Raw genomic sequence first — 27,290 nt, 5'->3', positions numbered from 1 at the left:
GTGGGACTTCATCAGACTAAAGAGCTTCTGCAAGGCAAAAGAAACAGGATCAAAACAAAAACACCCACCAATTGGGATAAAATATTTGCAAATCATATATCTCTACAATACGTAAAGAACTCACACAACTGAACCACAAAAAAGCAAACAGTTTGAACAAAAAAACAAACAGTCCAATCAAAAAATGGGCAGAGGATATGAACAGACATTTTTCCAAAGAACATAAACACATGGCCAATAAATACATGAAAAGATGTTCAACATCACTGATCATCAGGGAAATGCAAATCAAAACTACACTAAGATACCACCTAACACCCGTTAAAATGGCTATAATTGGGGCTGCCCAGTGGCTGAGTGGTTAAATTCGCAAGTTCCGCTTCGGCAGCCCAGAGTTTCACTGGTTCAGATCCTGGATGAGGACATGGCACCACTCATCAAGCCATGCTGAGGCAGCATCCTACATGCCACAACTAGAAGGACCTACAACTAGAATATACAACTATGTACTGGGGGCTTTGGGGAGAAGAAGAAAAAATAATAACAAGATTGGTAACAGATGTTAACGCAGATGCCTATCTTTGGAAAAAAAAAAGGAAAGAATGGGTATAATCACTAAGACCAAAAATAACAAATGTTGGAGAAGGTGTGGAGAAAACGGAACCCTCATACACTGCTGGTGGGAATGCAAACTGGGGCAGCCACTATGGAAAACAGTATGGAGATTCCTCAAAAAACTAAAAATAGAACTACCATATGACCCAGGTATCCCACTACTGGGTATCTACCCAAGCAACTTGAAATCAACAATCTAAAGTAACATACGTACCCCTATGTTCACTGCAGCACTATACACAATAGCCCAGACATGGAAGCAATCCAACTGCCCATCAACTGATGAATGGATAAAGAAGATACGGTGTATATATATACAATGGTATACTCCTCAGCCATAAAAAAAAGACTAAATCATCCCATTTGCAACAACATGGATGGACCTGGAGGGTATTATGCTTAGTGAAAGAAGCCACACTGAGAAAGACAAACACCATATGATCTCACTCATATGTGGAAGATAAACAAACACATGGACAAAGAGAACAGTTCAGTGGTTACCAGGGAAAGGGGGGTGAGGGGTGAGCACTGGGGGTGAAGGGGAGCACATATATGGTGACAGACAAGAAATAATGTACAACTGAAATTTCACAATGATGTAAAGCATTATGAACTCAATTAAAAAAAGATATTAGATAGGAGAGTAAAAGTAATTTTTTAGAATGCATAAAAGGGAGCCAAAGCAAATCCAGGGCAGCCTCATGGAAGGTATCATACAGAAGCCCAGGTTAAGAGATGATGATAGCTTAGATGAGAATAGCAGCAGTAAACATAAAACAAATCTGTGATACATTTAAGAGGTTAGATTAACTAGACTTGATTACTAAATTGACTACTCCCTCCTGTTCAATCTGACCCTGAGAAAGTGACATTTAAAGGGGGAAATGAAAAATGGAAGCCCAAGGTAAAAGAAAGAAAAATCAGGAATGTTTAGTGCCAGAGAAGCCATAGGAAGAAGGAAGAAGTAAACTGTGTTGAATGGTTTGAGAAATGAAATGAAACAAAGACTGGAAACCGTCCACGAGATACAGCAACATGAAGGTGACCGGTAACTTCGGCAAAAACAGGTTCAGGGTAGAGGTGAGGTTGGAGCCAGATTGGAGTGGACTGAAGAATGAGGAGGTAAGAAAATGAAGAAGCGGGGCACAGCCAATCCTTTCAAGACAGCTTAAAAGAGACATAGGACAGCAGCTGGAAAGGGACGGGAAGCCCAGAGGGTTTCAGGATATTCTCAATTTGTTTTAAAGTTTTGTTTTGCTTTTTGAAGATGAGAACATGTTTGAATACTAAGGTAAAGATCCAGTAGAGAGAGAGAGAGACAGACTGATTACTGTTAATTATAGAAAAGTGGATTGCACAGGGTTCTGGAGAAGCAGGGAGACAAGATTCAGAGAAGAAGGTAGATTGGCTTTTGATAGGAGGTGTAAAAGTTCCCTATATTACCCAAGGAAGACACATTCTATAAGCACCAAGGCAGGCAGATTTACAAATAAGAAGGGCACAATGTTGAGGGAGTTCTGTGTGATGGCTTCTATCTTAGCTATGAAGTACTGTATCAAGCATAATCTTCTGCTAAGGAGGGGAGCAAAAAGAAAACTGGAGAAAGAATAAAAATGTGTTATAGAGTGTGGGAGAGTGAGCTGATGACAGAAATGCTGTCAAGTTTCCACAGTGCTGAGGACCTGGTTGAGGTTGGTGATCATGAATTTATAAAGTTATCAAACTACCTAACTGATCATCTCTAGGAGAGCTCAACAGTTTGGATACAGAAACCAATATGGTAGATCACTAAGTTTATCCAAGGTTGGACTGGACAGGCAGATATGAATGAAAGACAGAGGGAGAAAGAAAATACAAGAGTGAGATACTAAAGATGCATACCATAATCCAATCTAGAAAGGAGGTAAGTGAAGACAAGCGGAGACTATTGAAAAGCAAAAAAACTGAGGGAGCCAAGCAAGGGACCAGAGGTCTGAAAGAGGAGAAAAACAGGGGCAACAAGAGAACTTGAGAAAGTAAGCTGTAAGGATACAGAGATATGTAAGCTAGTGATTTCACAGGTGGTGCAGTTTAGGAAGATTAATTTTGTATCATGCTACTAAGAATGAAAGGCAAACAGAGATGCCTTAAGTTCAAATCAGTTACTGGTAGAGAAACTCTCATATAGTTTTTATCCACAAAATACTTCTAACAAATAAAAGGGCACTTTCTTCTTTTCAATAAGTTCAACTGCTTTAATTAGTTACCAAATTCTACCTGTCCATTCTTGGTCATATTTCTGTATGTAAGACCATATCTCTTCTCTCCATTCTTGTTACTGCTCCCATTACTTGCGTCTTCCATTACTAAAACAGAGACCTAAGTGGTCCACCACACTTCCACTCTAATTTATCCTATATACCACTGACAGAGTAACCCTTATAAAACAAAAAGCTGCTTATCAGTCACATCTATATATATATAAACTTCAACTGCACAGTATTCAAGGTCTGCAACAAGAATAATCCAAATCAATTTCTCACTACTCTCCTAATTTTTTACATCTTCTAAAATAACAAAATGAATTATTCGATCCTCACTTCCTCTCCAAACATACTCAATCATTTCCACCTTCTATGTCTTTTTCCACGCCATTCTCTCTACCTGGAAGGCCCCCCCCCGACCTAGGTCTCTCATCAAAATCCAAGCCAAGCTTCAAAGTTTGTCACAAAGGTCCATCCATTCTTCTATAGAGTTTTACCTGATCTCCAACCATGTGAAGTGGCTCCACTGTCCTAACTGCCACAGTGCATTGTACTTGTCTTACAGCCCCACTCTCACTCTAGTTCAGACTATAACTGAGTCCCTGGCTGCTCCCCACTAATGTGACTGTAAGTCCACTAACGCCATGCTCACATTTGTCTCTCCCACGGCACTCAGTACACTGTCTCACAACAGATTCTGAGACCCTAAACGCACTTCCTGAAACAGAAACACCCCTTCAAGGAAGTCAAACTTGCATGACGATATGAAAACCTAGATCACGGGAGAAATCATAAACATTTTTCAAATCCTTAAGAAGAAATACTAAGGTGTCTAACATTCTATAAGCTGGTCCTCCCTGAGGTTTCAACTCTATCTGTGAGGAAATGCCTTTTTAACTGACAAAACTGGGTAGTAGGTATATGAAATGAGTACTTTATATATATTATTCTCTATACTATTTGAAATACTTGAAGTATTTCAATGTTACTCTTCATAAAATATAAAGTAAAATTTACCTTAAGATAAAATTATCTTTGAGATCAACCAAGAGGTTTTAATATTTTCAAAGCACCACAACGGCCTCTTGTAAGGTGCTCTCACGATTAAGATGACTCCACTACATTTTCATAACAACAGCATAACTTTAAGGTTCAGTGTATTTTAACTTAGATTCTGAAGAAGAATGTCATAAAAAGTAAGAAACTGTTTTAGTATTCTTCTTCTAATTAGTGTCCTAACCAGCACCACCCCGCCCCCATTCCATATACAATGTAGGTTATCAATTGTAATAAATATACCACTGTGGTGGGGTATGTTAATAGTGGGGCATACTGTGTTTGTGTGGGGGCAGTGGGGAAATGTACTTTCCACTTAACTTTGCTGTGAACCTAAAACTGCTCTAAAAAATGAAGTCTACATTTTTTTAAAAAACCACTTTTGTGCATCAAAGGACATTATCAAGAAAGTAAAAAGACAATCTTTAGAATGGAAGAAAATATTTGTAAATCATGTATCTAATAAGGGACTAGTACCCAGAATATACAAAAAATTCTTACAACAAAAAGACAACTCAGTTAAAAAATGGACAAAAGACTTAGACATTTCTCCAAAGAAGATAGGTACATAGCCAATAAGCACAGAAAATGATGCTCAACATCAGTAGTCATTAGGAAAATTCAATCAAAACAACAATGAGGTACCACTTCACATCCACTAGGACAGCTATAATCAAAAAGAAAATCAGATGCTAAGTGTCGGTAAGAATGTGGAGAAACTGGAGCCATTATACACTGCTGGTAGGAATGGAAAATGGCTCAGCCACTGTGGAAAAACAGTTTGGCAGTTCCTCAAAAAGTCAAACACAGAACTACCATATGACCCCACAATTCCACTCCTAGGTCAATACTCAACAAACTGAAAACAGGAACTCAAATGTTTAAGTACATATTCATAGCAGCAATATTCATAATAGCCAAAATGTGGAAACAACCCAAAAGTCCACCACCAGATGAAAGGATAAACAAATGGATACCACAGTACACACACACATAATGGAATATAATTCAGCTATAAAAAGAAAAGGAGTACTAATAAATGCAGAATACAGATGCATCTCCAAAATATGATGCTAAGTGAAAGAAGTCAGACGCAAAACATCACATATTGTGTGATTCCAGATATACGAAATACTCGAAACAGATAAATCCATGGACACAGAATGCAGACTGGTAGTTGCCAGGAGCTGGGGAAAGGCAGGAATGGGGAGACACTGATTAATGGGTACAGGAGTGATGGAATGTTTTGGTAGTATGTATTATAATATTTGTACATCAAAAGAAAAGTATATCATTCATTTCCTAATTTTAGTATAAGGCACAAAAATTACTAATCTTAACATAACTTGAAAAGGAGTATAATGTGGAAATTAAGAGCACAAGTCATTAATTAACTGGGCTTAAGTTTCAGATCTACCACTTACAAGCTGTGTAACCCTGGGTAGTTACTTAACCTCTTTGTGCCAGTTTTCTTATCTGAAAAACAGGGATAACAACAGTGACTGCCTCATAGGGTTATTATGAGGATTAAATGAATTCTTATTTATATTATAAAGTGTTAAAATGATGTTTGGCACAAAGTTAAATAAAAATTATTAGCTATTATTTTTTTAAAAGGTTCCCTAATAAGTATATCAGAATACAAAAGTAGATTTTTAGAAAATTATCTGCCCTCTCTCCAAATCCCTGTCACCATGCCCTTCTAATTACTCTTCTTCACCTTCCTGGTTTGGCAGAATTCCCTTTAGAAAACACGGTGTGACTGGCACTCAGACCCTCCCACTCTGTTAATGATCTGAAATCTTCTGATTTCTCTAAAGTAATTCTTCCTTACAAAGAGCTAGTGATATACAGCCTAGAAAGAGCGTTACACGTAAAGAGCACTATAGAGCTAACACTTTCCCTAACAATCCAAAGGGGGTAAATTCAGATCTTACCAAGATCTCACATTAACTCATTATCACTATAAATAAACATTTTCAAATTATTTCACATTAACATAAATGTTTTGGCATTGTTGAAAGCACGTCAATTATCAACCTTTCATGTACCATTCCATACAATTCTGTCATTCATTCAATCTAATGACACACGTTAATATTATAAAACTAGTTAACTAAAAAAATTTTTTGACAAATACTATTTTGAAACTAATTTTTATAGCACTTAATGTAACAATCTGTCCTCTAGAATTTACCTTTGGAATCATCTTTGTTGGACTCTTTATTCTGACAACTTTTTTCATTATCTTTAAACAAGATGGCTGGAACAAAGGCTTTCAAATCAATGAGGTTTTCGTAAAAATTCCGAGCATCTTCATCTTCCCATATACCACCTTCCAAGTCATATTCTCCAGGTTTACCAGGTGTAAATATATCAATTCCAGGCCCATGCTCTACAATAAAATAAATCACAGGGAATTAAAACCATTTTGGGTTTAGCATGCTAACCATGACAAGATATTTTATATTTTCGATTTTTTTTTTTTTTAAGATTTTATTTTTCCTTTTTCTCCCCAAAGCCCCCTGGTACGTAGTTGTATATTTTTAGTTGTGGGTCCTTCTAGTTGCAGCATGTGGGATGCCGCCTCAGCATGGCTTGATGAGCGGTGCCATGTCCGCGACCAGGATCTGAACCAGTGAGACCCTGGGCTGCTGAAGGGGAGCAGGCAACCTTCACCACTCGGCCACGGGGACAGTCCCTATATTTTCAATTTTATAACTAATAAATCTTGAGTGTTTCAATTATCAGGAGCTTTGTCAATCAACAAGCACTCTGGAGTATTCACATGACCACCTTTAACATCAAATCACAAACTGAGTTTTAAGTAAAGTTCTAAACCAGGATAGACTAGAGGACAGCATAGGATAAACATGCTTTTCTCTTAAACATTTTAAGCAATTAATATGAGATTAAGTGGCTCTTTGATATATAAGGTCTACCTTGATGAAAGTTAAAACCAAAATAAGAAATATATAAGCCTGGCCATTCCTCAAATATCCAGCTTAAAGCCCCACCTCCCCCATGAAGCACTTTCTTTTGGGTGACTCCTCTGTACCACTTATATCACAATTATCTTTGCATGTAGACCAAACACCCTTAATTAGGAAGCATCCTTCCTTTTGGTATAATCCTTGGTTTTATAAGGCAGACTGCCATAAATGGTCAATTGATAAATAATTGGAAAAGGGGGGAAGAAAAGATGAAGGAATACATAGATATTTCAGTAGACGGTAGAAAACCACATATGTATTTACACACACACACACACACAGAGCCTACCTTTGCATACAACTATAGATTCTTAAATTCAGAACATTAAAAGTAATGAATTTCCTACTTCATGATCATGAGACCATTCATAAATTTATCTATTCTCACTGTGCTTCTCTCCAAACTAGAACTGTAAATAGGTGAACAATAATGCAGATTAAAAATAACCCTAAAATGGGGTCGGCACCATTGCAGTGGTTAGGTTTGGTGCATTCTGCTTCAGCGGCCCAGGTTCACAGGCTCAGATCCTGGGCATGGACCTATATCACTTGTTGGCCACCCTGTGGCCGCGACCCACATATATATAAAGTAGAGGAAGACTGGCACAGATATTAGCTGAGGGCTAATCTTCCTCAAGCAAAAAACAAGGAAGATCTTTACCAGATGTTAGCTCAGGGCTGATCTTCCTCAGCAAAAGAAAAAAAATGGGGGGCGGGGAAGACCCTAAGAAAAATTAGATGATTCATTAAGTCATTTAGGAAAAACAAGAACAACACTAAAACAACAAAATGCTGGCTCCCTAACCCATTACTTACATGCCGTACAGCAAATATATTTAAACAAAGAACACTAAACCCATACACTATAGTGAAAAAGATTGATAAACTTACAACTTCTGTGTAATGAAAAATATAAACAAAAGCAAAGGACAAACTAGAAGACAAGAGTGTGACAATATTTAAACAAAGAAATTAATATCCATAATAAAAGAGCTCCTACAAATAAAGACAGAAATCTCAACAGAAAAATGGATAAAATCTCTGAACAGGTAAGTAAAAAAGCATATGAAAAGATCTTTAACCTCAGTACTAACCAGGATAATAGTAAATAAAACAAACCTTATCATTTTCACCCATTAGATTATGTTTAAAAGATTGAGATCAGCAAATACTGACAAGACAGGCGGGAAGTAACAACTCCATATCCTAACCAGAGTGCAAACTGATACAGCATTGGAAGGGTGTAATTTGTCAGTCTATCAATATTTGAAATAAACATAATCTTTGATTCTACAAGATTTCTTCTAGGAATCTAGACCTTAGAAATAACAGCAAATGTGAACTAAGATTTACAAGGGTGTTCACTGCAGTATTGTTTGTAACTGAGCAAAATGGGAAAGAATCTAAATATCAAATAGGATAAGGACTGAGAAACTACATATATACACCATAATATTAACAGATGTTAAGAGAAATGAGGTATATCTGTTTGAACTGCCTCAGAAAGCTCTCAAAAGTACATTATTGAACATCATACTCAATGGGGAAAAACTGAAAGCCATCCCTCTGAGAACAGGAACAAGACAAGGTGCCCACTCTCACCACTCTTATTCAACATTGTACTGGAGGTTTTGGCCAGAGCAATTAGGCAAGAAAAAGAAACAAAAGGAATCAAAATAGTCAATGAAGAAGTGAAACTCTCGCTGTTTGCAGACAACATGATTTTATATATAGAAAACCCTAAAAAATCCATCAGAAAGCTACTAGAAATAATCAACAATTACAGCAAAGTTGCAGGGTAATTACAGCAAAGTTGCAGGGTACAAAATCAACTTACACAAATCAGTTGCATTTCTATACTCTAATAACAAACTAACAGAAAGAGAACTCAAGAACACAATCCATTCACAATCACAACAAAAAGAATAAAATATCTTGGAATAAATTTAACCAAGGAAGTGAAAGACCTATACAACAAAAACTACAAGACTTTCCTGAAAGAAACTGATGACGACATAAAGAGATGGAAAGACATTCCATGTATATGGATTGGAAGAATAAACATAGTTAAAATGTCCATGCTACCTAAAGCAATCTACAGATTCAATGCAATCCCAATCCAAATGCCAATGACATTCTTCACGGAAATAGAACAAAGAATCCTAAAATTCATATGGGGCAACAAAAGACCCCAAATTGCTAAAGCAATCCAGAGAAAAAAGAACAAAGCTGGACCCATCACAATGCCTGACTTCAAAATATACTACAAAGCTACAGTAATCAAAACAGCATGGTACTGGTGCAAAAACAGGCACATAGATCAACGGAACAGACTGAAAGCCCAGAAATAAAACCACACATCTACGGACAGTTAATCTTCGACAAAGGAGCTGAGAACATACAATGGAGAAAAGGAAAGTCTCTTCAACAAATGGTGCTGGGAAAACTGGACGGCCACGTGTAAAAGAATGAAAGTAGACCATTCTCTTACACCATTCACAAAAATAAACTCAAAAATGGATCAAAGACTTAAATGTAAGACCTGAAACCATAAGACTTCTAGAAGAAAATATAGGCAGTACACTCTTTGACGTCAGTCTTAAAAGGATCTTTTTGGGGACCATGTCCTCTCAGACCAGGAAAACCATAGAAAGAATAAACAAGTGGGACTTCATCAGACTAAAGAGCTTCTACAAGGCAAGGGAAAACAGGATTGAAACGAAAAGACAAGCCACCAACTGGGAAAAAATATTTGCAAATCATACATCCCACAAAGGGTTAATTTCTACAATATATAAAAAACTCACACAACTCAACAACAAAAAATCAAACAACCCAATCAAAAATGGGCAGGGGATATGAACAGACATGTCTCCAAAGAAGATATATGGATAGCCACAAGGCACATGAAAAGATGCTCATCATCACTGACCAAAAGGGAAATACAAATCAAAACTACACTAAGATATCACCTTACATCTGTTAGAATGGCTATAATAACCAAGACAAAAAATAACAAACGTTGGAGAGGTTGTGGAGAAAAAGGAACTCTCATACACTGCTGGTGGGAATGCAAACTGGTGTAGCCACTATGGAACACAGTATGGAGATTTCTCAAAACCTAAAAATAGAAATACCATATGATCCAGCCATCCCACTATTGGGTATCTATCCAAAGAACTTGAAATCAACAATTCAAAGAGACTTATGCACCCCTAGGGTCATCACAGCATTATTCACAATAGCCAAGACATGGTAGCAAAGGCGTGACAACAACCTAAATGCCCACCAACTAAGACTGAATAAAGAAGATATGGTTTATATATACAATGGAATACTACTCAGCCATAAAAATTGATGATTTGTCCCATTCACAACAACAGGGATGGACCTTGAGGTTATCATGTTAAGCGAAATAAGCCAGATAGAGAAAAACAAACTCTCCACTCATATGTGGAAGATAAACAAACACATGGACAAATAGGAGATTAGTGGTTACCAGGAGGAAGAGGGGTGAGGGGTGGGCCCAAATGGTGACGGGGCACATATATAAGATACCTGACAAATAATAATGTACAACTGAAATTTCACAGTGTTGTAAACTATCATAAGCTCAATTAAAAAAAAAAGGAACAAACACCTCAAAAAAATTAATGAAAGGAAAAGGGAAGTCATGCAAAATAGCATCCTACACAAATTAACGATAAAGCTATATACACATATCTGATTATATGTTTTGCATAAAAAAAGTCTGGGCAGATTATATCAAACCATTAACCCTGGTTATCTTGGAGAATGGAATGGATAGGACAGGAAACTTTCACTTTCTAATAAGCATGTATTTGCACAGTAATTATAAATTGTAAAATATTCAACTTCTGAGAGGGAAAAATGCTACAAAATCAAAACGCAATAAAAATTTGGGAGAAAATATTTGTAATGCATATGAAAAAGAATAATTCCTTTTATATGCAAAGTGCTTTTACAATTCAATTTAAAAAAGATAAATATTTCATTAAAAAAAGGAACAGGTAAAGAAATCAAATCAGTGCAACGCAGGGAAATATATATATATAAATAAAACAGCCACTAGAATTAAAGAAAAGATGCTCAACCTCACTCAGAATGTAAAAATCAAGAAATGCAATTTGGTATGGGTGTAAGGCAACATTCATTCTCATATACTTTAGTAGCATGTAAATTTCTTTAGAAGAAAAACTGGCACAATATATTGAAATTTAAAATGTAAATACACTTTTAACCCGGAATCCTACTTCTGGGAACTTATCCCTTAAATACTAGTATGCATACAAAAAGTAGAGGTACAGAGATTTTATTACAGCATTTACTGTAATAGGTAAAAACTAGAAATAAAGGTCAATCAACAGAGGACAAGGTAAATAAATTATAGCACAATTATACAGTAGGTTATTACTATGCAGCAATTGAATTAGATGGTTCGATATGGATTGATATGAAAAGACATCAAGATATACGGTTAACTAAAAAAGTAGCTGCAGAATAGTATATATAATATGACCTCATTTCTGTGAGGTAAAAAAGGATATTCTGATCACTGAAAAACTTAGGACTCTAAGCTAAGGTGAAGTACCAGTGACCTAAAGCAACTAAAAAACCAGGCAAAAAACATAATACAATGGGTTTCACACACTGGACATCAGGTAGCACAAGAAAGTGATTCCTAAGAGAGAAGAAACAAAAAAACTGAGCCCTACAATTAATTGCCCCAGCTTACTGCCTGGTAAGGTCTTCCAGGCCATGACCAGGGAAGGGAGAAGCCAGGCAGATCCCGACAGTGTCCATGAGTTGAGGACAACAGAGCTGAGAGTCCAGACTCTAGCGCAAGTGGCTAGATTTTACAGGACAGAGTACCAGAGAGGAGAAATCCAAAGACCTCAAAGATCTGCAGAAGGTCTCACTTGAATGTTCAGCCAAATACCAATCAAATACTCTGTGTGAGGGAACTAGGTGAGACTAGGAAAATAACTACTCATGAATCCTCTAATTCATGGGAAATCAGGTAGAGTATAGAAGGATATTGCCTCAGTAACAGGGAAAACTAGCCATAGAGTAAAGGCTGCTCTGATCCCACCTAACAAAGCAAGCCTGAAAAGGATGAAACTGTTTCCAAGTAACTCAACAGTGCCCCAGAACAAAGCTCAATAATATTTCTAAGAACACAAAAATATCCAGCACATATCTGATAAAACATGATCAGGCAGGCAAAGAAGAAAAATTACTAGCGATGTAGAGGAGACCAATCAGTCAATCAATCAATGCAAACCAATGCAGAAATGACACAAATGATAAAATTAGTAGACAGAGACATTAAAAGTTATTATTATATTTCATATTCTCAACAAGTTAGAAGATAGACTGAGCATGTTTAAGACCACAGAAAATATAACCAGCTTCTAGAGATAAAAACTACATCTCTACATAGGATTAACAGTATGTTACACTGTAAAAGGAAAGATCAGGGAATTTGAAGACATAGCAATAGAAACTATCCAACACAAAAGACAGAGAAAACAATACTAAAGAATAAAAAGGACAACTTCAAACCACCTAACATAGTTGTAACTGAATCCCCAGAAGAGGCAGGAAGGGAACAGAAAATATATTTGAAGAAATAAGGGTCAAAATTTTCCAAATTTGATGAAAATTATAAACGCGCAGATTCAAGAAGTCCAATGAACTCCAACACCAAGCCACATCATAATTAAGTTGCTTAAAATCAGTGATAATGAAGTAATTTTAAAAGAACAACACAAAAATTTCCACTATGTAAAGAACAAAGATAAGAATGACAGCAGTTTTCTCAATGGAAGCAATACAAACTAAAAGACAGCAGAGCAACATCTTTAAAGTACCGAACAGAAAAACCTGACCCTAAAATTTTACACCTGGTGAAAATATCTTTTAAAAATGATGCCAAAATTTTGTCACGATCTATTATCTCTGGAAAATGCCTAAAAATACTTTTCAGTCATTTAACATCAAAAGAAAAAACTAGCTTAAATTTCAGTAGAAATAAGGTAAGTAATTCAATACCAAAGGATACTAAAACACTATGAAAAGATTTTGGTTCTAAAATGTAATACATATACTGAGAAAGTTCTGAGAAATCAGCCAGATTCAACCAAAACACAAATTCTATGGTGGAACCTCTTTTAAAAAATTAAAAAGTTTGAGGCTCATTGATCCAGACTGATAAAAATTAGAAGGAATTATGTACATGATTCTATACAACAAAATAAATGCATTGACAGGGTACAATAGGTATTTCTTATTGAGGATACAAAATACAAAATATCTTCTTGTATTATGAAAGATACTTTACTCTTAAGATTTTTAAGTAAACAGAATTGCCAGATAGTTCTAAGGTTAATAACTTAACACATGTGTCTAACATAAATATAATTATTTCATCCAGTAGTTGGTGTGACAGGTTAGAGTAATATATTAGAAACCCTACCAACTTAAGGACAATCAAGAAAGTTTAAAACATCTTAGAAATAATATGGAAAACAACTCATTTCACAAAATGATAAACAGTTCACCTCACAAAACTACAATGTAAGCTTTAGTTCTAAATAACAATTCAAAGATAACATATCATTCAAAACAAATAGATCAAAAATAAGGATAAATATAGAAATATTAGAATCCCAAAGGTCCAATCCAGCTTATTACCTGTCTGAGAAATAAAGTGAATCTTTCTATAACCTCAAGTATGGTTTAAGACAGGCCTGCATTAGACATAATCCAAGGATATCTATCACAAAAGAACCCAAGGGAACTCACCGTAATATCATGAGTTAATTGTTACTCTCTAAGTGAAAAGCCTTGCCCATTCAGAGGAGCATTTCAAGTAGCTTTTCAAGGTTCTTATTAGGTCTTAATACCACTTCTTCAAAAAATTTTAAAGATACTATTACAACTTAAATTTTCAATAATACACATCTGAAAAATCTAAAGATAAGTGAGTGATAAGGCTTACTAAAAAATCACAATGTTACGGCTGGCCCCATTGCCGAGTGGTTGAGTTCGCACACTCTGCTTCAGTGGCCAGCGGTTTCACTGGTTCAGATCTTGGGCATGGACATGGAACCGCTCATCAAACCATGCTGAGGCGGCATCCCACATGCCACAACTAGAAGGACCCACAATTAAAAATATACAACTATGTACCGGGAAGCTTTGGGGAGAAAAAAGGAAAAATAAAATCTTTTAAAAAAATCACAATGTTTGTTTTTAAGGATACCTTACCTTCCGGTGTGGGTTTGTCTTGAGGAAGATCTGGCATGTTTTCATCCAAAAGGTCTGCTAGGGATTGAGAATTTGCCAGCAGCTTCTGATAAGACATAGCAAATTCCTCATACTGTTTATGTCTATCTTCACTTAGCTCTCCTTTAGAATGCAGAATACGCCTATAAACAAATGATGAAATAATCTGATAATATTATCAAAATAGATGTGATCATGTGTTACACTGGGAATGTTCCATAAAATTTGATTTTATCATATGAACTTATTAGTACAATCTTTTTCAACTTATTTTACTATTTAACATTTTCAAGACATATATGAAACTTAAAATTTGTATAATCAAATTCGCCTAAGCAATTACATTTTAACACTGGTTCTTCAAAGAATATAAAGTGTAATTAACAATTAAGCCTGCAGAAATATAATATTTAACATTATGCCACCAAATAGCTAAAAATTATTTATTTTGTTACAGCCATACTCCCTCTAGACATACAATTAACCAAAAGTACTTAACATCCCTAAACAAATTAGTTTTCAAAAACAGCTTACAGAATCAGTATCTTTGAACTTTCATAATGATTTAAATGAAGATTATCTTTTGAAAAAGCCCATATCTTCCATATAGCCAATTCTCAATTTACTGTGCAAGCACTGGTTATTTATCCATTTAACAAAGCTGAGCAAGCCAGTCAAGGCCGGTCCACCTCTATTCTTCACTAGTAAGCTGCTCGTAATCAGAAATGTACAACTATTAAAAAATTTTCAAAATGTACACAGTCAAATAAAAATCTTACTATGTTAGTACAGATGGTTGAGATGTCTATAGCTGGATGCAATTTTTTCTATACCTAAATATTTACATAGTAATGTAACATTTCAAATTTATAAACTTCAATGCAAATACAGTATACATTTCAAAAAGTCAATTATAAATTGTAAACTAAGTCAACTTCAAAAGTAATTTTAAGGTTTTTTAATCCCTTGTCATTTGAGTTTTCTTATGAACAGGGAAGAAAACGAATTAGTTACTTTTTGGTGATGTTATCTTCTTAAATGTTACAGAAAATAAAGTAGCAAAACTATGCCTACACACTTACTCACCCTTGCTTTTTTGAAACAATTCCCAAACTTTCCCATATCACCCAATTCGTACACACATAAACTTCTGCTTAAATTCTGTAATGTTCTAAACAACAACATTTTCTGTTTTAGGAATATCAGTTCCCATTATAAGTACAAGATAGATCAATGTATAGATTAGTTACTATTCATTAAATCAAATCCTTTATTCTTCCCAAATCTGGCCTATTAGGATCTAAAATGAGAAATTTTCACTCAGTTTCTTATGATTTAAATATACAGTAGACAATATCATTCTACAAAAAGATTAGTAAAATGCCAAAATAGTTTAACCACGATAATCCAAGCTAAACAGTATTTCTCTAAAAACTTTGAAAATACTGTCATTAAAGAGTAGTTTCTCTCTTTAAACATTTATTTCAGACTAATTTCATACATAAAACAAAGTTTCTTTTAGTAAGTTTTATAAATGAATTTTAAAAATTAAAAAAAACCCCAAAGCATTTAAAAATATTCAATCCACGAGACACGACACATTACTTTGAATCACCTTGTTAGAACTTTTAACTGGAAGTTATGTCATTTTTGAAGTTAAAAAAAAAAAGGCATTAAGGGGCTGGCCTGGTGGCATAATGGTTAAGTCCCACACACTCCATTTCGGCAGCCCAGGTTCATGGGTTCAAATCCGGGACGTGGACCTATACCAGTCATCAAGCCATGCTGTTGCCGCAACCCCTATATAAAATAGAGGAAGATGGGCAGAGATGGTGGCTGAGGGCCACTCTTCCTCAGACAAAAAGAGGAAGATTGGCAAAAGGTGTTAGCTCAAGGCCAATCTTCCTCTCCAAAAAAAAAGGAAAGAAAAAACTCATTAAAATTAAATAAATGAAATAAATTATTTGAATAAATCATACTCAAAAGTAGACTACTCTAAAATGTCCTGCAGTGAATTATTAGGAAAAATGTCAATTAATAAAAACAAGAGTTTATTCTGAAGCAAATAACATTAAAAGGGATAATGACAGTTCTAAGGGATTTCAAAACCCCTCATGACAGTTAAGAAGTGAAATTATTTCAGTACTCGAAAAGAAATTGGGAAATATCTCAAAATAACACAATCTGGAACTTTACTTCTCTAACAAGTTGTGACAGGCTGGTCATCTGAAGAACATATATCCAGTTTTAGGTTATACAATATTCACTAAGGATTTATGATATATAAGCAGTAGCAAGGTGATGACTATTTATTAGAATAGAAAATGAGCGGTGCCCAGTGGCATAGTGGTTAAGTTTGCATGCTCTACTTCGGTGGCCCGGAGTTCGCCAGTTCGAATCCTGGGCACAGACCTACATACTGCTCATCAAGCCATGCTGTGGTGGCACCTCACATTAAAAAAGAAATAGAGGAAGATTGGTACAGATGTTAGCTCAGCAACAATCTTCCTCAAGCAAAAAGAGGAAGACTGGCAACAGATGTGAGCTCAGGGTCAATCTTTCTCACCAAAATAAATAAATAAATAAAAAATAAATACTGAAAATGTACACTCCTTTTCCAGTATCAACCTCACTTTCAAACATCTGCCTGGAACTTTGCATTGGGTCAATTGAAAGTGGCTTGATTCTATGACAGGTCCCTTTGTACGCATTCTAGGCCCTTTCCAGTCCTCCTGGAACCAATTTAAAACTTTGAAGCTTCAGAGAGACTCCTCACCCTCCCCTAAAGTTCAATTCTGCAATCAAACTTTTTAACAGTACTAATTTACCTAAAAACTTAATTTATATGTGCTTGGGGTACTACCTAGTGAGAACAGTCCTCAGTAAAAGGCTTAGATTTTGGTTGGCTTGTTTTCTAATCAATCTTACACTGAGCACGTGATAAGCAGTACAGAATACCAAGGAAAGGGCATTAGAAGAGTTACGTTATACATAAAACTTATATAGTCACACGTATTTCCTCGACCATTTATTTAATATACCTTTACTAAATACCTGACTAACCCCGTGGCATGTAGTAAAGATTACAGATTTGAAGCAGAGAAATAACCTATCATAGGTGTCTGAACATTCAAAATCCCTACAATCATTTGATATTTGAATAAAATTAAAATGAAACATTTTTTAATCAATGTACTTCTATGTCAGTTTTGTATAAGTTTATGAAGCCTACAGGAAAAGATTTTCAGTTTGATTAAATTTTTAAAAGACCTGTATAAGGGAACTAAACATCAAACAGCACATTTGACCAGAGAACCTCTTCTGTACATCAGTATAAATCTCACCAAAAATTTCTTATGTGAATTCCATGGGAATATGTCACTAAGCAAAATCAAGTTGAAGATACGATTCACCACACATTTTCATTACAATCTCTTCAGAGGCACGGCTATTACAGAAAGTTGAATTGAAAGCCATTGTTTTGAGATTGTCATAAATCAGAGGTGAGCAAACTTTTTTCTGCAAAGGGCCAAATAATAAATATTTCAGGCTTTGCAGACCATATGGTCTCTGTTGCAACTACTCAACTGATATAGCACAAAAGCAACCATACTGAAATATTACATATTGTCATATGCAAACAAAAGAGTGTGACTATGTTCCAATAAAAATTTATGGACAACAAAATTTGAACTTCATATAATATTTCACAAAATATTCTTTTGATTTTTTTTCAACCATTTAAAAAGGTAAAGACCATTCTTAGCTCACTGGCTGTACGAAAACTAGTGGTGGACGTGATGTGGCCAGTTTGCCAATCCCTGTCACAAATGGAGTTAACTGAGTCAGTACCACTGTTAAATGTATTATCAACAAGTTCATCCCATCTTACGAGAGCACTACACGATAGGGAAGTACTGGTACCATTTTAAAGATGTGAAAAGTAAGCCATGAAAACTAAATGAATTCCGAGTCTTATTCATCATAATAAAAATAAAAGAAAGTAGACCTCCTTCACCCAATATATATGAGACATCACGGTCTGGAAGCACCTCTAAGGTACATCAATCCTTGACTTAACTAATTTAATATTGTAAAACACAGAAAATATCAAATAGTCTATTCTTGAATCAAGCATTATATCTCATAAGCAAGAAAAGTCATAAATGCCTCAAAAAATTCTAGTATTAAAAGACATTTTTTCAGGGCTGCCCCGGTGGCGCAGCAGTTAAGTTCGCACTTTCCACTTCGGTGGCCCAGGGTTCACTGGTTCGGATCCCGGGTGCAGACATGGCATCGCTTGGCAAGCCATGCTGTGGTAGGCATCCCACATATAAAGTGGAGGAAGATGGGCACGCATGTTAGCTCAGGGCCAGTCTTCCTTAGCAAAAAGAGGAGGATTGGCAGCAGATGTTAGCTCAGGGCTAATCTTCCTCAAAAAAACCCACAATGCATTATCTGGGGCCAGCCCCGTGGCGGAGTGGTTAAGTTTGCACGCTCGGTTTCGGCGGCCCAAGGTTTCGCTGGTTTGGATCCTGGGTGCGGATATGGTACCGCTCATCAGGCCATGCTGAGGTGGTGTCCCACAGGCCACAACTAAAAGGACCTACAACTAAGAATATACAACTACATACCGGGGGGCTTTCGGGAGAAAAAGGAATAAAATAAAATCTTAAAGAAAAAAGACTTTTCTTTTTCTACTTTTTTTCATTTTTATTGTTATTGCTTGGCTTTCTTGCTATTTCTTTTATTCTGTATATTGTTTACTCTGTTATTTTCTATTGTTTTAAAACATGAATTTTTAAAATAAGCATGAAAATTTGACAAATTTTCAAAATCATAAAAAGACAGAAATTCTCATTCAAGTCTTTCTGAAGGATTAAGCAGGCAATATATTATGGATAGTGAACTAACACTGAATATTTACACTGCGTCCGATACTGTTATCAAGGGTTCTACACATACGAATTCATTGCATCATTACCCTCAGAGGCAGAGTGCTATTGTTATCCCATTTTACAGAGGAGAAAACTGAACAGGGAGATGTGAGGTAATCCACTCACGGTTACAGAATGAGTGAATGACGGATCTAAGACTTGAACCCAAGCAGGCGGGCTCCAGAGTCCATGCCCATAAGTATCACTCTACTGCCTCTCAAATTAAAGACAAGACAAGTCTTCCCACATTAAGGTGCTTGTTTTATATCCTCTTTGGAGTCCTTCCTTTGTTTAGATTTGACTTGGTAAGTACTGAGTGGCTAATGTGTTTACCAGACACCTTAAAACAAGTACAAGCACTACATGCAGAAGAAGATGAGTGCTATGGAAGATGTGAAAAGCACAGTATGAAGAAGTAAGAAGAAACCTGATTCTGCCATTTGCTATCTAAGTCACACTGGGTAAGCTCTTTAACTCCTAAATTTGATCTATCACCTCCAAATTAGAGGTATTTCTTTCAAGGGTACTGTGTAAATCAATTAAGATCATACATATAATGCACTATATTAATGTAAAACAGTATTTTCATCAGGATAAAAGAATGCCAGAGCCCACTGTAGGAAAGGCAAAAACTTCAATTGCAAGTACTATTTTGATTAGCCAAATTAAAAAAGGAAAAAATCTTGCCAAGAACACAGAAAATCCATTTTAGCTTTCACCTTATACAGTCATGCAACATAACAGAACACATGGCCAAAATCTTGAAAAAATAATCATGAAACACAGCCATGAAAAACTACTGGCTTTTACTTATCATCTCCTTTAGCACTCTGTCAAATTTTCATGAGAAGTAACTTAAATTTTCTTTTGGTTTCATTTTAGAATTTGGTTATGGATACCTTATAATCTTGTGTGAACAGACACTAGAACATAGTTAAGTATAACTATACCCACTTATTAAACAACTATGTCAAAGTCACTGAATCAGAATTAAAGAATATCTGGAAGGAGGTAACAATCTTAGGGCACTTTTTAAATTGTTAAAGCCTGCTTAAGTCTAAAGCACAATGATATAACATCTTAATAGTGCTTAAATACAACACGATTTATCAAACAATCTTACCTGTAAGGGCAAGGCACAACTTACCTGGAAGCAGAGTCAAGGGTCAAAGCAACACTCTTTAATTTGGGTTACGTGTTTTTAAGTTTCAACACTGGTAAAGTAATGCCTCATGAGTTTGCATTAATTAAAGAAACCTCCCTGATTTAACACCTACATTCTGCCTACATGGCTTTTTTTTTTTTTTTACTAAACTTTACATCAAATAAATCACTTACTGCTGTTGGACCGAGCATACAATCATGAAGGTCGTAATTTACCAGTACTGAAAAGAGAAATCTGCCACCACTCCCACCAATCAGGGAAAAAAAGATACTTCAGAATTATTTAAGCAAGAATTCTGACTTAATATCTGAATTCATGATTTCACTATACTACAAGAAACAAATTCTGCTACATAACATTAAGTTATATCTAATAAAAATTGAATCATTTCTTCAACCAATTTTATTAAGTACCCAAAACCTACCAGGTAATATTATCTCTAAGAGAACAGTATCTCCAAGTACAACAGATTTCAAATATAAAGTTAGAGTACTGAATGTAACGAAAAGCAAAACTTACCAAGAAATAAAGTTATTAACTCTAACTTGGAAAATATTACCATATGTTGTTTTTAAATGTGTAAATATTAACTATAACTCCTCAGATCATCACTAATCAAAATGTATAAATAAAAAAATAACATTCTTTTAAGCACAAAAAGCTTATAAATTCAAATTTATTAGAATTCACCCAAGCTAGGATCCAATGTATTGCTTGCTTATAACTGTAAATCCCTCAGTGACTTAGAAACAAAACTAGCTAATGCTTATGGTATCAACCCAGATAACACGAGAAAAGAACCAGTGAGACTCAACAGGTCTCACCCAGTCACTGTCTCCATTCACTCACTACAATGTCTTTAAGAAAAGATTAGAGATTTTATTATTCTATTTTTTCAATTGGTGAATCAATTTTTAAGTATAGACATTAATGAGTATAGACTGAGACTTCACAACCTCTAAAAACAGCGCCATCTCCCAGGTTAATTAAAACCACCAAGAGCATCTAGGATTCACAGGCCAAAGATACAGCGCCCTTGATTTTTTTTAAACCATCATTATTAAGATATTGAATAAAGGCTTAAAGTAATTTAACTACACATGAGTCTTAAATATCCACTAGCCTAGCACTTAGATTTCTAGCATTATCATGTCTAAGAGAAAACTTACTGGAAAAAACTATGGCCCATGATTTAGTCCCATGCTGTAGAAAAACCTCAAAACAACTACTGGATAATACTTGGGGGGGCAGAACTTTCAGAAACTGGTCATTTTAACAGTACACTGTAATGTACTCTCTTAGAAGTAAGGAGACTGACGTTAGGCCAAGCAGGCACTCCACACTAATCCATTCCTCACATCTTCTTTGATCAGTCAGGTATTTAAATCTTCACTACAGAGGCTGCTCAAATTGAAGTTATCCTAAGGCATGAGTGATTTATGAAGCTGTATGCCAATATCTTCTATACTGTGATTAAGATTCTCACATCCCCCAAAGTATTACATCTAAGTGGACAGTCTCCCATGATAAAACAACTCCTAAAACTAAGGCCAATTTACACGAGGTAAATAACCTCCTCTAATAACCATAGGTTAATACTTCTCTATTTAAACAGTTTAAAAAGTTTCTAGGGAAAGGCCACTAAGCTGTGCTCTTAACACTATATCCTGTTCAAAATTTTCATTGGTAAAATAAAATAACAAATGTTGGAGAGGTTGTGAAGAAAAAGGAATCCTCACACACTGCTGGTGGGAATGCAAACTGGTGCAGACACTATGGAAAACAGTATGGAGATTTCTCAAAAAAGTAAAAACAGAAATACCATCTGACCCAGCCATCCCACTACTGGGTATCTACCCAAAGAACTTGAAATCAGCAATTCAAAGAGACCTATGCACCCCTATATTCACTGCAGCATTATTCACAACAGCCAAGACACGGAAGCAACCTAAAAGCACGTCGACTGATGATTGAATAAAGAAGACAGTATATATTTTATCCTTTTTTATGGCTGAGTAGTATTCCAATGCATATACACAATGGAATACTACTCAGCCATAAAAAAGGATAAAATCATCCCATTCACAACAACACGGATGGACCTTGAGGGTACTATGTTAAGTGAAATAAGCCAGATAAAGAAAGACAATCTGTGTATGACTCCACTCATATGTGGAAGATAAACAAACATGTGGACGAAGAGAACAGATTAGTGGTTACCAGAGAAAAGGGGGAGCAGGGGTGGGCACAAAGGGTGAAGTGGTGCACCTACAATATGACTGACAAATAATAACGTACAACTGAAATTTCACAAGGTTGTAAACTATCATAACCTCAATAAAAAATAAAATAGAAAAAAAATTTTTCATTGGTGACGTGAATAATCAAAGAACAGAAGGTCTGTTTATCAAAGCTGAATATGACCAGCAGATAAGTACAATTAATAAATATACCTGTAATCACTGTTCAAAATTATCATTAGGCTAAAATAATATGCCAAAGCATCTAAACAAAGTTTAAAAGAGACAAATAAGTCTGTATTTAGGTTTAAAAAATTATTTTGCTAGTTCAAGGTAAAGAAGTGGCTTGGGAGCAGTTCAGTCGAGAAATTAGGCTTTAGGTGTATATCAGCCTAACAAAAAGTCAAAAGAATGACAAGGCAGCTATGAAAACCCAAAGAATTTTAAGTCACCGGTGGAAAAGAAAGCATCCAAAACAAATGTCCTAAGGATAGTGAGTTGTCTAGAAATCACGGAGTAAACTGAAGGAAGCGGAGGTGTTTAGCCTGGAGAAGATGAAAGGGAAACACCTTGGCAGTCGGCACATATCTGAGATGTTATCATGGGTATGAGATGAGACACTTTCCATGCCAGCGCTTCTCAAACTATCCGTGCTAAAAGAAAAATTTTTTTTCCAATCATTGCAGATACTTTCATGAAATACAGCAATAATATCGTGGCAATGGAAAATTGCTATAAAAATGTCTAACTGCTTATTAGTCTCAGTGTCTATACTTAATTTATTGTAAACAGGTAAACAGTTCATAGACCCCCACTTTGAGTAGCTTTATTCCATGTGTACCAGAAAAAAGTAAAGCCAAGGGAACCATTTTATGGGGAGTTAAATTTCAGCTTGAATTCCTAGTAAACAGGTGTGTCCAACATTAGAAAGGCTCTGAGGACTAAGCTCCTTTGATTTTCAGAGGAAGAATAACTTATCTGTCAGATAATCTATAAACTGGATTCCTGCATGGGAAGGGTGACTGGATTAAATCATTGCAGAATCTCTCCACCCTTTAACCTTCTGTGAGGCCAATCAAAAGCAAACACACACACATAACCCTTAAAATAGTCAATAAAAAGTAATCAAAGCATACTTACAAAATCAGTTGTGATGTATTAGGTAGAACATATGGGAAAAGGACTAGGAAAATGACAAAACACTATGTAAATCATAATTAAGAAACCTTAAATATGTGGGAATCATTCATAGAGGACCACTATTTTCCTTTTTACTCATTATTGATCTATAAATACATTCTGAAGTTGCCTCTTCAAAGTTCAAAACAGTCCTCACTATTCAAAAACAGAAAACAAGGATTCCTTTTTTAAGAAACATTGAGGAACACCACTGCCGTCTTAAATTCTTACTTCTGGGTGACCCTCAGCCAACAGGATTTAGCCACAGAGTCTGCATCCCCCTTGATCCTGACCTAACTGTATCACTGACATCACTATTACGGTCTTCTCTTCTGGTTAAGTCAATCACCAGGCAGTCCTCCCTGAATGCAAGCTCTAGGCTCCTGGGAATAGAAAAGTGTATTCCCTCAAAATATTTCCTGATCAACAGCAATTTCAGACTGTCAATCATACACTTCAAACAGCTACAAAGTACTTAGCCAAAGGCTGTTTCTGTACCCCCTGAGCCTCCTCCAAATCCGTCTTCCATAAAAGTTGACCTAATGCCCACCAACTTCATCAACTTCCAGTTTACTGATGCCTCCTAGGTGCAGATGCTACACACCAGTCTATGATGTACAGTATCTTACAACAATCAAAGGTGACTCCTAAATCCAGTGTCTTTACTAACTACCACAGGTACAGACATTATTCCTATAGAATTTTAAATGGATGTCTCCAGGAGAAAGAATCCTATAAATGCATTTTACATAGTTGTATTTAAGAAATTTGTTCACAGCTAATTTGGTGTACTATTTTCCAAATTTCTGATCTAAAACACCACTGATAATGACTTTTCTTAAAAGTGCAAATAAGACGGACATCGAAAAATTAAAATATAAAACAATGAAAGCAAACCTGTTATAGAGAGGGAACAGCAAAACACACAGAAAAATAATAGCAGATAAGGTAAAGTGACAGAGAAAGAAAATTTATCCCTCAACATTAAGGAGTTTTTTTAAATCACAGGAAGAAAACACATCTACAAAGTAAAAAGCACCATATCCTTGCCAGATTTCTTTTAAAATCAGACACAAAATCTATCACAGACTCACATTTAAACACGAGTACTTAGACTGTTACACTTGGAAATTTTCCTGGAATGTTAAGAAATCACCTGCAATGAGCCCTTTTCCACAAGTTCTTTCAGTGGCATGAAGACTTTAAAAATTTTTAAGTATGAGCTCCAAAATAAATTCTCAATTCTGAGAAACATTTGAAAATCACCTGTTTTGTCTCTCAGTATTCTGTAGCTCCCTGTGGTCCCTTTTCAGGTGTTTGGTCAAAGACGTAAAGTATTCTTTTAAAAGATTCTGGAAAGGTTGTTGTTTCTCTGGACTAATTATCTCACTAGGAGGAAAACCCAAATTGAACTTCTCGGCAGCGCTCTTCACTTTCCTTGGGGCAAGTCCGGCAATATCATCTCCACAATGTCGACAAAAACTAATCACCACAGAAACGTGAGTATGGGATTCCCGATCAGCATTAATAATATTTTTTAGCTGTTCATAGATCAAGGAAAGACCTTCCTTGTCAGTGAAAATCCCAACTATTGTCAATTCTGCAATGAAACGTAAATCAGTTCTTAACTTGGTAATGTTAGGTGTTTTCTCCTCTTTCCTTGCCTCAAAATGTTTTTTCCAAACCTGAAGAAGGGATGGGGCAAAGTCAGCATAGCGCTGGTGAAAGAGAGAGCATAAGTGCACAGCACAATTCACATCAGATATTTTTAGCTTTGCTTCCACAATAGAAGCTACAGCTTCTGCAATGTACTTGCTTAAATTTAGGCCATTAAAATCATGGGACAAGGAGTCTCTCTGTTGTTCCGTAATAGTTTTTAGTTTCTTGACAAAAGCAGTATTTTTCTTCAAACTTGAATCTAGTCGGCTAAAGAAATTTTCCTCTGGTCGGCTGTCGGGAGCATTTTGGTTTTTGCTACGAAGTTCCTTCCTTAACTGATGTCGCTCCCAAGCTTCCTGATGAAGCTGCAAGGATTCCTCTTTCTCTCTATAGAAAAAACAAACAAACAAGTAAATAAAATACTCGATATACTGGGCATTATTGACAAATCCCATGAGTGAAAGCCAATGAAAAAGTAATCACGTAAGCATCAGCATCCAAGAGGGACAAAAGATGCAAAGGGCTCTTTCACTACTTTTAAAGACATTTTATTAATGATTTAAGAAAATGAGAACCAGGGGCCGGCCCCGTGGCTCAGTGGTTAAGTTCGAGCACTCTGGTTCAGTGGCTCAGGGTTTCACCGGTTCGGATCCTGGGCGCAGACATGGCCCCGCTCAACAGGCCATGCTGAGGTGGCATCCTACATGCCACAACTAGAAGGACCCACAACTAAAAAATATACAACTATGTACTGGGGGTATTTGGGGAGAAAAAAGCAAAAAAAAAAAAAGAAAAGAAAAGAAAAAGAACCAGTATACTGGGAATACAAAATGTGTTAGAAGGGAAGATTCTGAATAACTCGATTAAAAATCATTCTGCCAGTTGGCAAGCTAAATGGATAAAACACTTTTGTCAATTAAACCTCAAAAAGCTAAAAAAATAAATAAATGGATAAGACACATGAGGTTTAAGATGAAAAATATAAAATAATATGCTTAGGAAGGATATAAACCTAAAACAGGTAAAAGCATTGCGCAAACAGGAAAAAAAAATGTCCACAAAGAATACTTCAAAGAATAAGCATTTTAAAAGAATGTATTAAAAATGTTTTGAGATGTTAAGTACCATTTTTCCATACTTCAGCATTAACCAAACCTTTAATAAAGTACCTTGCTAGGTTTGGAGCCTTAAAATTCAAGTGAGATTAAGAAAATCTGGAAAGGAACCAGAAGAGAACTATCAGATCAAAGCCCTTTAATAAAAGTTACGTTAAAGGTACGGACAATATGACTTTAAAGTTTCTGAGATACCAAAATATATAACTTGAAAAATACAAATTTCTAAAAAAGTCCACTTTCATCTGTCTGAGATAACCATACCTGAGCTACCTTATAATTCTATGATTTCCCACTAAAAGACACACTATGTTAACAGGGAGTTGTGCATCCACTACTGGGAACACAGACATGTGAATATCTCCTGGAAGTCTCCCAGGCACACACACACAGGATTAGCAGGGAGAGTACACTTTAAAAGGTTGGGTTTTTGCTTGTTTTATTTTAAGCTCTTTGTATGGAAAGGGAGAGGGAGCAAAAGTTACAGGGAAATTGAATATTCTTATGAATTTAAAAAAACATATATTCCAAAACTGGCCACTACTATTGCCTTCAGCCCTAAGGCTCCAGTTGCTCATTAAAAATAGAGGTACTAAAGAAGAACTCTGGTAAGAAACTAGGTGGCTGAGCTGCTCTAGAGTTCTGTGAAAATTCAGGTTTGCAAACAGCTTTTTAAATTACATATACTGAGAGAAGAGCTCACGCTATGCAACAATTGACATTTTTGTTACATCTTAGCAGTCTACCTCATTTTTCACCAGTTTGTTATATTACTTG

The 27,290-nt window shown here is 35.7% G+C and overlaps 1 protein-coding gene across 2 annotated transcripts in view; it reads right to left on the bottom strand.

Moving 5' to 3' along the window:
* Positions 1 to 27,290, bottom strand: part of UPF2 (UPF2 regulator of nonsense mediated mRNA decay) — a 110,998-nt gene that overhangs the window by 77,362 nt on the left and 6,346 nt on the right. For both annotated transcript variants that reach the window (XM_044761932.2, XM_044761934.2), the window contains exons 3-5: positions 25,006 to 25,785; positions 14,201 to 14,361; positions 6,112 to 6,309 (exon numbers count right to left, since the gene is read on the bottom strand). In XM_044761932.2, coding sequence (XP_044617867.1) covers positions 6,112 to 6,309; positions 14,201 to 14,361; positions 25,006 to 25,785 — 1,139 coding nt within the window. The remainder of the gene's footprint in view (positions 1 to 6,111; positions 6,310 to 14,200; positions 14,362 to 25,005; positions 25,786 to 27,290) is intronic.

Source organism: Equus asinus, chromosome 29 (genome assembly GCF_041296235.1).
Source record: "Equus asinus isolate D_3611 breed Donkey chromosome 29, EquAss-T2T_v2, whole genome shotgun sequence".
Taxonomy (NCBI): domain Eukaryota; kingdom Metazoa; phylum Chordata; class Mammalia; order Perissodactyla; family Equidae; genus Equus; species Equus asinus.
This window is presented reverse-complemented; position numbering and strand designations above follow the sequence as displayed.